The sequence below is a fragment of the Myodes glareolus genome, chromosome 4 (assembly GCF_982192425.1).
Source record: "Myodes glareolus chromosome 4, mMyoGla1.1, whole genome shotgun sequence".
Classification (NCBI taxonomy): domain Eukaryota; kingdom Metazoa; phylum Chordata; class Mammalia; order Rodentia; family Cricetidae; genus Myodes; species Myodes glareolus.
The window spans coordinates 86,349,810-86,361,479 of NC_142029.1; the positions used below are offsets into that span (position 1 = coordinate 86,349,810).

At 55.2% G+C, this 11,670-nt stretch overlaps 1 protein-coding gene across 3 annotated transcripts; it reads right to left on the bottom strand.

Annotated features, from left to right (window-relative positions):
* Positions 1-1,019: 1,019 nt before the first annotated feature.
* Positions 1,020-10,106, bottom strand: Prmt2ip (PRMT2 interacting protein). 3 transcript variants are annotated; one of them, XM_048416951.3, is made up of 3 exons: positions 9,934-10,105; positions 4,051-6,805; positions 1,020-2,175 (listed from the first exon to the last, which is right to left on the bottom strand). In XM_048416951.3, the coding sequence occupies exons 2-3, from the start codon at positions 6,755-6,757 to the stop codon at positions 1,808-1,810; spliced, it is 3,075 nt and encodes a 1,024-aa protein (XP_048272908.3). In that variant the 5' UTR covers positions 6,758-6,805; positions 9,934-10,105; the 3' UTR covers positions 1,020-1,807. The 3 variants fall into 3 exon arrangements, with proteins under 3 accessions (XP_048272908.3, XP_048272909.3, XP_085544914.1); XM_048416952.3 differs by lacking the exon at positions 9,934-10,105 and adding an exon at positions 9,426-9,444; XM_085688788.2 differs by having other exon boundaries at positions 2,036-2,175; positions 4,002-6,805; positions 9,934-10,106.
* Between the last annotated feature and the right edge of the window lie 1,564 nt (positions 10,107-11,670).

Below are 11,670 nucleotides of genomic sequence, written 5' to 3' on the forward strand. Positions count from 1 at the left end.
GGAACAAGCATAGACGATTGACACCCCTTTCCTGGTGGTTCCTGTGAGACTTATGCCATAGTGTGGTTCCTATTCCCACCAATTTTGAATGTGAGGTGCTGGATCTAGATGCAGTTTCAACATAACCCCTCAAGGGGTTCACATGTGGAAATTTAATCCCCATTGTGACGGGGAATTCAATCCAGCTATTGTGTTTAAAGGGGGTGTGTTTGAGACGATTAAAATCAGACGGAGCCCCATGACCTAGCACTGGCGGCTCTATAGACCGCCCCAAGGACGCACATGCATGTATGTGCTCTTGCCATGTGGTGTCCTGACCCACCCCAGGATTCTGCCAGCGAGATTGCCAGCACCAGATGTGGCTGCTCAACCCTGGACCTCTGAACCACTGCCCAAGGCTGTGTGTGGTAACACACATATATACCCAGAACGAGGCGGCTGGGGCAGGAAGATTGCTCGGATTTTTAGGCCCGGTCATTAGAACTTCTGCCATGGTGGTACTGGTGAGAGAAAAGGCATTCACACGCTACAGACTGGCTCTCTAGGGCCTGCACAAGGAAAATGGCAGCTACCACTTCAAATCCCAGATTCTCCAGGTCAGGCTCAGTCTGCTAGTGCAGCTGGGAACAGGCTAGCTGCACACAGCCCTGGTGAGCGCTGGTGAACTGGTTCCAGCGAGATGGAAGAAAGCCTTGTGCCTGAAAATGGCCAGGGTGGGGGTATAGAGGGTGGGTCTAGAAACACCACTGGTAGAGTTGATGGGACACGCAGGGTGGGGTGACAGTTCCAGACTTTAGCGGGCACATCTTCAGTCCTAGGAGACAGGCACACGGATATGGTGACCAATGGTCTTTCCCAGGTTGGAGTGGCTAGCCAGTAGGTGTGAGAGTAGGACCAGATGCAATGCACAGCCGAGTACCAGAAGCCTTGGTACATGCTGGGCAGGAGGAAGGGGGCAGCCTATCGGTAAAGGACGATATGCAACAGTAACATCCCCTCAAAAACAAGCTAGGACCCAGTTCTAAAAACAACCCAAATGCTTTAATAGCTGGCCCCCAGTCTCATCAAAACCCTTATATAAGGCAGAAGCCGCAGCTTGCCAGTCACCAGCTGAGCTCAGCCCAGTATAGGGAGGTGGCCCCAGTCTATCTTGAGAGACCTTGCATTGAGTTGACACAGCCTGTCAGGTCCCTGTAGCTGCTTGGTACTTTATTGGGGTGTGAGATGCAGCCCAGATAGGTTATGAATATGAATATAGAGCAGACTCAGGGTCTTCAGGCTAGGTCCCTGCACCAGCAGTGGATACAGGGAAGTGGGTACAAGCTATTATGTACCACTCTAAGGTAAGTAACCAGGTCCCGAAACACATGAAGACTTGACAAGAAGGTTCTGCCAGCCTCAGGCTCATTATCCCACAGCCTGACTGAGGTCAAAGGCCTGTCCCAGGCAAGAAGCAGACCAAATCATAATAGGTTTATGTCAGACATCATCCCACAACAACCCTTGTGAGGTAGGCTGTGTTGTCTTATTCTACAAATGGGGAGCAAAGGCTCATAAGAGGTGAAGTGTTTGCCCAAGACACGCAACAAGGAACACAGCAGCCAGATTCAAGGCCAAGTCAGGTTGGCTCCAATGCCCACAGGATTCTCAAGGGAAGGAATCCTTTCCAAAGATCGAAGTTCAAAAGTCTCTGCCCTGTTAGGTGGGCCCAGTCCTATTATCCACTCCTAGCCCTGGGCAGTTGGATGTTAGGACAGGTACACAGTGGTCCCCAGGTGGTTGATTGTCCCAACACTAGCTACCAATGCTACAGGTGATGGCTCTGGCTGCCCAGGAGCTGGGGGTGAGGCGAAGGCCGGTCTGGTCCTGAGGCCTTGTGGCCCCACGTAGGTAGTGCCACACCATTGAGCCAGGCGTTTTCCAACAGGCTGCGGAAGCGTGCCCTCAAGGTGGGGCCTGGTGGGCTGGTGCTGGTGCCAGAGCTAGGTGAGGGATCACGTGATCCTTCCCCACTGGTCGTCTCGGCTTTCTCAGGGCCAGGCGTTGGTGGCTTCTTCCCTGGCTTCCTGACCTTGGGGGCTGGTGACTTATGAGCCAGGGCTTGGCTTTCTGGCTCATCTCTGGTCACTGCGGGTTCTGATGGCGATAAAGTTCTGGCCTCAGTTTCAAAGCCACCTACAAAAGAGAAGCATAGTCAGACTGTAAAATTAAAACTTCAAGGTCTCACTTCCTAGCCTCAAAGTCACCTAAAGCAAGGTTTTGCTTGCCCCGGAACAGCAGATGGGACCACTCCATGTCACCACCGTCACAGGCAGCCCATCTTCACATGTGGCCATTGACCAGACCAGTGGGAGCTTGCTGAAAAGTCACACTCCTTCCCAAGGGGCACCAGAGCTCCACCCGATGAGGATGCAACTCAGAAGCTGCTGCTTGGGAGCAAAACTGAGATGAAAGGATGCTTGCAGGTTAGGAAACACTGGCTGGGCATCTCACCAAAGAGGAGGCTGTGCACACGAGAGCCATCATCTTTCTGCCAAAAAAAAAAAAAAAAAAAAAAAAACAGGGCAGAAGCCAAAGACCAGGCTGCCAGGAAAACAGTAGAGATGGAGAAAGACTCCTTAGGCTGCCAGGAGAGCACAGGAATCTAAACAGAAGCAAACCTGATAAGCACCTCTAAGAAAAGGTCATTAGACAACACCCACACTCAGGGGTCATGAGAACCAGTGCTCTAGGGGCACCCACAGCTCAGGGAGGGTCCCCGCTCCATGGCAGTACTTGCCTCAGGCCTTTCCCACCTTGACCTGGGCTGTCCTGGTCCAGGAGGCCCACGGCAGAGTGCCGAGCTAGTTAAGGAAATAGAATGTTTTGCTCAGGAAATGGCTGAGTGAGGGGCTGGGTGGCAGGAGTGTGCGACAGCAGGCAGTAGACTCTGGAATCTAGGAACCAGTTTACTGACACAGAGAAAGCCAGGCCATCCTCACCTTGTCATTGCCTAGGAAACTGGAGTGTCCCTAACACACAACAGCGCAGCACATGTGTCCTCCAGGACATGAAAAGTTAAAAATGAAAATAGAGGCACGTTCCACAGCTGAGCAATGGTGGCATATGCCCGTATCAGGTACTAGCGAGACAGGAGCATCATGAGTTTGAGGATACTCTGGATTATATGATGGCATGCTTTCAAAACCAGAGTGCTACTGAAGAAGCAGGACGATGCATCATTGTGAAGGAAAGGGGAGCCACAAACAATTCTCCAATCCAGGGCAACATGGGTGTATGAAAGTGCCAGGAGACAAGAGAAAATATACATTCAAAGGTATGTGCTTATGTGGAGCATGGAGCCCTGCCAGATCCTGGGCGTGGAAGGTGAACAAGGATGCTTTACCAGGATTGAAAAGACTGCAGGCGGGAAGTAAGCCCAGAGCAAAGCTGAGGCCTGTGGATTGGGATGAGTATAAAGCAGGCCCAGGTGCCAAGGGACAGAACTCAGCAGGTTATTTAGGACTAGTGCTCAGAAGGAAGACACTGGAAGGAGAAAACTTGGGGTGGAAAACATGGCCTGGCCAAAGTGCCAGCTGCCTACACAAGACATAGAAATTGCAAATCCCGGGCTGGAGAGATGGTTCAGTGGTTAAGAGCACTGCCTGCCCTTCCAAAGGTCCTGAGTTCAGTTCCCAGCAACCACCCACGTGGTGGCTCACAACCATTTGTGGTGAGATCTGGAGCCCTCTTCCGGCCTGCAGGCACACATGCAGACAGAATACCAAGACTACTGTATACATGATAAATAAATAAATCTTAAAACAAAATAAAGAAAAAAATCTGGATTTGCAAATCCAGAAGGTGAAGAACATTTCCATGTAAACAGATCTCATTGATGCCTAAATGGTCAAGAAGGCAAGGAAAGTCCTCGAGTCCCTGGAACCCCACCCTTTGCTGTAGCCTAAGTTTCTGGAATCATTCAGACCCTTGCCCACCGTCCACACGAGCAGTACACACACCTGTCACTCGCTCACATGCTCCAGGGCTACAGAGCTGCCCCATGCTCACCCAGCTGCCGGCGTACACAGTCATGCCACTGCAGGCCCAGCAGGTCAGGGTAGATATCAGGCAGCTGGCGCAGTGCCAGCAGCTTCAGCATGCGTGAGGTGCAGCCATGCAAGGCGCGCTCACGCAAGGCACGCTCCTCTGAGAGCGTGGTGGGCCGTAGCTCCACACGGTGCTCCTGCAGCACATGGTCCACAGAGGCAGGCGGCAACTTTGGAAAGAGGCGCTCCTTCACCAGATGGATGGGCACAAAGATGGCACCCGCTCGTACCACGTGGGGGAAGGGGCACTGCTGTGTGCACAGAAACCTCTGCAGCTGCGACAGCAGCTTGTCTAGTAGCCCCTGCACACCCTGGCAGTCCTGCCACGCAGCCTGGCCCCATGGTCCCGTGGTCTCAAGCCACTCGCGCAGTTTCTCTGGCGGAGAGTGGGCCACAGCGCCCGAGATGGCATCACAGAGGGACGTGTGCAGTCCTGTAAAGTGCTGTTCTAGGGAGTCTGCTCGGGCTGCAGTGGAGACCTGAGCAGTGGCGGGAGCAGGGCCTGAGGCTGGGGCGGGGGCCGGAGCTGGTGATGGAGCAGGAGCAGAGGCTGGGGCCGGGGAGGCCACGGCTATGGCTGGTGGGCTTGGCAGGGCCAAGTTGAAGCACGCCACTGGCAAAGGCTGAGTGAGAATCTGGAGTCCCATGGCCACAGAGGGCGGGTTGGGTGCAGGCTGGGCAGGGGCAGGGGCAGGGGCAGGAGCTGGGGTAGGTGGGGATGGGACAACAGCTGCAGGTAAGGGTGCAGGACGGAGTATCTTGAATTTTCGGAACATGAAGGCCACAGAGCTGTGGAAATTGGTCCTTGGTGTGGTTTCTGTGGCCGCTTCAGATATTTCTGTGACCATCTTTTTTAGGCCCGGCAGAGCTGACTCTGTGTTTTCCATACCTGGCCCATCCACAGCTTCAGGGGACTTATGTGCCTCAGAATTAATGACCCTGACAGGGACAGCTTCGGTCACAGACTTCTTCACACTCAAGTCCAGAGCCACCTCCTCACGAAGAGGGCAGGGAGGCCCAGAGGTCCCATCCTGGACAGGCAGGGTCCCCTTGCAATCTTTGTCTTGGCTCTTACTGGTGGCTGAAGTGGAGTCTTGCTCGGCTGTAGGCTCTGGTGTCTGCACATCCAGGTAGTCACGGTAGGGGGCCAGACTAAAAACATTGTCAATCACAGGCATTGGTGGAGAGCTGGGAGGCCTGGCACCTTTCTGTGGAAGAGACTGGCGTTCCTTGGCACAGGGGTGCAGTGCTGGTGAAGTGTGGGGACCTGGACTGTCTCGGATGACAATAGGTACCCCAGGGCGCTCATCGGGCCTGGGCTGGAGATGCTCTTTCCTGCAACTGGGTAGCCATGTCTTCTCTTGGGCTTCCGGTGCTGGTTTCTCTGTAGGTCTCATAGGCTCAGAGCACGGCTGACTGGCTGGCAAAGGCTGGCATGTTCGCTGGAAGGCACTGGGCTGTGGCACTGGTTGCACACTGTTCTGGGAATGGGAAGGTGGTGTTCCCCCAAGCCCTGGGGATGCCCCATAGAGAGAGAGGTCATCCCTGGCATAAGGGAAACCCAAAGTTTGGGGGACAAAGTCCAGTGGACACCTTGGAGCAAGAGGGGGTTCCAGCTTGAGCCCTGGTGAGGGTGCTGGGAGGGGTGCAGAGGAGTAAGAATAAGTGTCTACCCCAACAGGAGGCAGGTAGGGGGCCTGAGATGCCTGTTGCCTCAGGTAGGGACTTCCCAGCCCACCAGCTTGGTACGCAGCCCCCTTGTGTGCTCCCAGAGGTGGCAGTGGGAGCAGAGAGCCGTAGTTACCCTGCTTCTCTGGGTGACGACAAGAAGGAGGGCAGGGCAAGGCCTGGGGCGGTGGGGGCAGTGGATAGTGAGATGGCACTGCATCCTGGCAAGGGGGTCCCAGAGGCTGGGCAAGCTGGGTCCAAGGACTGGAGGGTCCCTCAGATATTGATTGCTTGGAATCCCCAGAATAGGGACCCGTGTACTTCGAAGCCAGGAAACCTGTGCCGTGGACGGTTCGATACTTCTCCAGGATTGTCTGGCATGGAGAAAAAGTCAGAGAGGAGTCTTTGCCAGGTCCCCCAGTTGGCAGTCCATGCAAGAACGACCCATCCAGGGGCTGGCCCTTGCCAGGAGCCGGAGCTAGAGAACAGGGTGGGTCAACAGAGGGCAACAGGGGCCCAGGCACCAGGGTCCAGTCAACATCCAATGGTCTCTTTGCTCCCCCATCCCCTAGACAAGTGGAGAGTCCATAACACAAAGGGCTGCGGTAGACAGGCTTGGGAGCTGCCAGTGGTGGGCCTGGGTATGCATGAGCTTGGGCACCAAAGGGCAGAAGCTCACTGGACTCTTGTATCTTTTCAGAGCCTTCCGTCGGAGGGCGGTAGAGCAGGCAGTTTGTCAACAGGCTGTCAGTCCGGAGTGGGGATCCTGCCACACCAGTGGGGTACAAGGGTGGGTATGGGGTCCAGGATGCCAACCGCTCAGATCCTGGCTTGGAAGTACCCCCTATGGGGCAGGAGAAGTATGCACCCTTGTAATTGCAGGAGTCCTGGTTGCCAGCAGGAAGGGGCAGGCCATGTCCAGGCCCTGGGTCTGGTTCCAGGCGGGGCAGCTTGCCATATATCACAGGCCCCAGAGGCCCCAGGGGCCGCTTCTCTGCCATTACTGTGAAGGTATCAAGCCCTCCTGAAGTCCCGCGAGTGGACTTGACCTGGGAGAGAGGAGAGACAAAGATGGTTAGAGCACAGGCTACTCGCAAACAAGTAGAGGCCTCTCCCAGGACTCTGGCCCTTAGCAGTTCTCAGCTCGGACTGAATGGAGGAGCTGCCATGCAGTTTTCTGACTCTTTTTGTTTCCAGTCATCGTTTTTAAAGTATAACAACTACACAGACTGTGGCTTACATACAAGTCCACAACCCCATTGTAGGGGCCACTTTCTGTTCATGTAACTGCCAAGAAGCCTCCCTTGGGGTTCTGGGCAGTGTTGGAAGGTCAGTTGCCTTGGCCCCCTGATCTGCCTCCCAGGTAAGACCTATCTATCTCAAAGTCATTGATGAAAGGGATGGCATAGGAAATGGTCTGCCCTTCTCTACTAGTTCCTATTACAAGACGCCACCGGTCTCATAATGCTCCTACAGCCAAGACATAGAACTCTGCACTGCCTACAAATTCAGTTTCTTCTAATGCTTTATTGACCCGCTTACCAAAAACCAAAACCTCAAAACCAGAACCAATGCTGACAATCAGTCCTGGACGGATAGAGCAGTCCCTTCCAAGAGGTTACCTCTCCAGTCCCCAGCAGGAGGGTCAAAGCTGACCAGCAGATGGCGCTGTGGTGCCAACAGAATGGTCCTGGGCTGGGGGGGAGTGTCTGTGTTCATCTCCAGGCCTGGCGCACATTATGCATGGGAGTGGGGGTGCGTGCCTGGGGAGACAGGACGGGAGGCCCCAAGGGCCCAGAGTCCTAGCTGGTAACTATTTCCTCTGTACGCCAGTCTCCGACAGACTAGGTGCGCAAAAAAGAATGCATGGGTATTCTTCCCTTGGAGCCTTTCCCACTTTTCCTTAATAAACCTGGGTTCTATTTGAAAGAAAAAGCAAACACAACACAAAGGCAAATCCAAAGAAGGATGAGGATCAATGTCCACAGTGGTCACAGGCACTTTCTCCACAACAGACATCCATGACGTATGGGCAGCTCCATCTGAGGCTATCTCCTCTCCCTCCGGGGTGAGCACTCCCACCCCCTAAAACTCCCAGTGGCTGGCTTAGAAAAGGATAAAGGGGATCAATATTCCTGAGTAGGCCATAGGTTACGTGTCACATGCTTCTGTCACCAGCTTGCAGGGACCAGCTTTCTCCTTTCTGGACTATTGGGGCTCAGAGTTAGGCCAGTAAGGGGGTCAATTTTTTTTTTTTTTAAAGTAAAGGGTAGTATGGCAGATCCATTCCCACCCCAGCAGATGGCAGCACAGAGGCCCTCTAGACAACAAGGACCTGTGTCCTAAGGGGAAGTCCCCATCCTAGACTGCTGTATGCTTTACGGTTAGTTTTGCTTTGTTTTTGTTGGGTTTTTTCTTTTCTGACTAAGCCTAACTACTATTTTTCTCTTGCTGTCCTGGAACTCACTATGCAGACCAAATTGGCCTTTAACAGCGGTCCACCCACCTCTGCTTCCCTGGTGCTGAGATTGATTAAAGATGTGCACCACAAGGCTTGCATGGTTTGGAGGGTACCAAGCCCACTCTATCCTTGGGGAGTTCTGGGTTAATTAAGGGCTGGCTCTGGTCTCAACTCCACCAATGCAACTTGGGAACTGCTCTAACCATCAGTCCCAAGAGACCTTCTCTCCCGGGCTCAGCCCAACCCGTGCATGCCCTTTGCCCTAGAGACTTCCTGAGAACCAGCCACCTGGGACCCTCAAGAGTCTTTGTAGGAGTGAGGACTCCAAAGAGCTAGCCCAAGGCTCTGAAAGGCGAGGAGGTAACATTATGTCCTGCCAGTAGGATGGAAAGCTCCCCCAGAGGAGGCCCCACCCCACGCAGACAGCAGCAGACAGCAGCCAAAATGAAGGTGCCTTCCGGACACTGAGGTGGCCTCGGGCGCTTGGAAAAGGTAGGGCCACAGGTGATCCTTCAGTAGGGATGACAAGTTCTACTAGTTCTTACATGAGTTCTAACTACAGCCAGAACCCAGGGCAGGGTCGAGCGCCTACCACACTCTGCTCTTTCCCCGGGGCAGGGGGGAGGGGGAGAACTCCGTGGGTCCATTCCTATTTCCACGTCACATCCTTGGGGCCTCAGGAAGAGCGCGATTCCAGCCGAGTTGAGGCCGGCATCTGTATTCTCTCAGCTCTAAGGGACACCGGCGGTCTTCTAAAACTCTTTGCCAGTTGAGGCTCTTAGCTCTCCAGACACCCAACATGAGGCAGCCCACAGTTTCCAGTTTAAGAAGGGTCTCTAGATGTGCCACCACTGCATTTCCCTCTACCGGGCCCGCTTCTGACCATCGAGCCTGCGGCCCAGAGCCGGCTTCGCTATGGAACCAGCGCCCCACCGACATGCCAAGCTTCCGGGTGTCCCCGAATCTCTCTCTCCGCGGCTCTGCGACGCACGTGCACCCCAGCAGGCTGACACACAGCCTGCCACCACGCACGCAAAGCCGTTCGTGCACGTACGTGCATGACCCGAATCTGCACACATGCCCCCCACCGCGCAACTGTGCTCGTCCCTAGCTCCCACACACGTGTGCAAGCCAGGAGGTTCGCCCTCGGAGCCCCCAATGGATCGACGCCCGATGAGACCAAGAGGGTGGGGGGCCCGTCTACCCACAGAGTCCGGGCAGCCACCTCCTTCGGGGCGATCCCGCCAACCTGGGCTGCAGCCAGAGAGTGAGTCAAGCGGTGGCGAGGAAACCGCAGGCGGTCCTGTTCCAACAGGGTTTGTCCACGGCCCCGCCGCACCTCTGCGCCCGCAGCCACCAGTCTCAAGCCCCACCCCCACCCCGAATCGGCGCCGGGCAATCCGCGTGAGCCCAGCCCCGCGAGAGGCCCGAGGGATCCGCCTGACTCCCCGCCAGCCCTACGCCCGGGCACTGCTGGGGCTCCGAGGCTCTACCAGGCCCTGGGAGCATCCAAGTCCTGGCAAAGTCTGGGCAGCAGCACGACCGGGCCCCGCATCCTGACCGCCCGAAGCCTCAGCACCTGGGCCCCGGCCCCTGCGCTCCGTCCCGGGGACGGCCGGTAGGGGCGCCCTGGGGCAGGGCCACCCGCCCCTTGCCCACGCGCTGACCGCAAACTCGGCCCAAGTTTCCGCGCCCGCCGGGCAGGAGAGCTCCTACCTTCAGAGCACCAAGCTTCTGGCGGCTGGCACCCGGGGCCACGGCCCCATCCTCCAGCGCCACCTAGGCTGCGGGTCCCTGTCCGCCCGGCCTTGGGCGGGAAGTCACGGCAGGCACCTAGCACAGAACCACGCTCCGCGCTGCCGTTCGCGCCGCCGCCGGGCGCCGTCTGTGGTCCCGGGCGGGGCGGGCCAGGGGCGGAGCGGAGGCGGGGCAGCCCGTTGGGTGGGGGCAGAACCCGGCTGTGCCTCTGGGAGCCTGCGCTCCCTTGGGCCCTCCCGTGTCGAAGGCCTGAGTGGAACCAACTTTCCCGCGACCCGGCCTCTGGCTTTGTACACCGCCTTCACTCGCCTAGCTCCTCGAACGTCTGCCCCGAGGGCGGTGATAAGCCCTCATTCAGTCGTTCCGTTAGATCATTCATTCCTTGCCACTTTCTAGCCATGTGACCTTAGACCTGCTACTTAAACTCCAAGAACTTCAAGTTTCTTCGTTGGTAAAAGTAGGATTGTCTCATGGAAATGGCAGGGCTGACAGCCTTCGAAAAGACACATGGCACACAAACTGGGGTATGGTAATATACAACTGTAAACCCTAGCATTGGGAATTGCCCAGACTTTGAGCTGAGCCTGGGATACCTAGCAATACTCTTTGTTATTTTGTTTTGCTTTGCTTTGTTTGAGACAGGGTTTCACTATGTAGCTGTGGTTGTCTGGGAACTGCACTCTATACACCAGGCTGGCCTCAAACTTGCAGAGACCCTCCTGTCTCTGCCTCCCAAGTGCTGAGATTAAAGACATGGGCCAGCTCCTAACAAAACTCTTAACAATAAAAAAATCAAAATGAGCCAGGCGGTGGTGGAGCATGCCTTTAATCCCAGCACTCTGGAGGCAGAGACAGGTGGATCTCTGTGAGTTCGAGGCCAGTATGGTCTACAGAGCGAGTTCCAGGACAGCTAAGGGCTGTTGCACAAAGAAACCCTGTCTTTAAAAAAAAATCAATAGATAAATAAACAATTAATTAATTAGTTAATTAAAACGATGCCACAAGGGAACCCTGACACCCTTAGCCAGTACTACTTCATTAGGAAGTTGGAAGGAAGGCCTCATCAGGACAGGACAAACTACCTACAAATGCATCTCATCTCCTGTTAGCAATTTCCTTACCCAGAGTGGACCAGGAATGAGGCTCTGGGGGTGCTGCCAAGTGACCTTGGTGAGTATCTGACCCTTTTTGCAAATGACACCAGAACCAGCCGGAGCATGAACGACCTGGAAGGTGGATGCGGTGAAGCAGTCCTAGCCAGAAAAGATTTGCTGCAGAAGGGATGGGAGACCAACTGTGTCTGTTAGCCCGGATGCTAGCCTCCAGGTTGTGGAACCTTGCACTGTTCCGCACGACTCCTTTTTTTAAAGACATCTGATACCTGTAGTTCTAAGACTGCCCAAAGGCCAAGGCAGGAGCAGCCAGTGAGGGAGGAGAATGGGTGAATGGCACACACACAGATCAAAATGAGTGCAGGGCAAAACCACTCAGGACACCACCCTGAACCGCACAGGTCAGGGCTGCCTGAGTCAAAGCAAAACAAGGCTGAGCGCACAGGTGTGGGAGCAGCTGGAGCTAAGGAGGTGGGGCCGGGCTCCAGGTAGGGCTAGGAAGAGGAAGTGAGATCACCCAAGGAGAGGGGGTGGATATCTCTTGGATTAGAGTTGGAAGAAATTTTTACAAATAGAGGTTGGG

Coding starts and splice junctions, on each gene's coding strand:
- Prmt2ip (XM_048416951.3), bottom strand. CDS start 6,757: ATGGCAGAGAAGCGGCCCCTGGGGCCTCTGGGGCCTGTGATATATGGC. Junction 2,176..4,050: donor CTGTGTACGCCGGCAGCTGG/GTGAGCATGGGG, acceptor TCTCTTTTGTAG/GTGGCTTTGAAACTGAGGCC.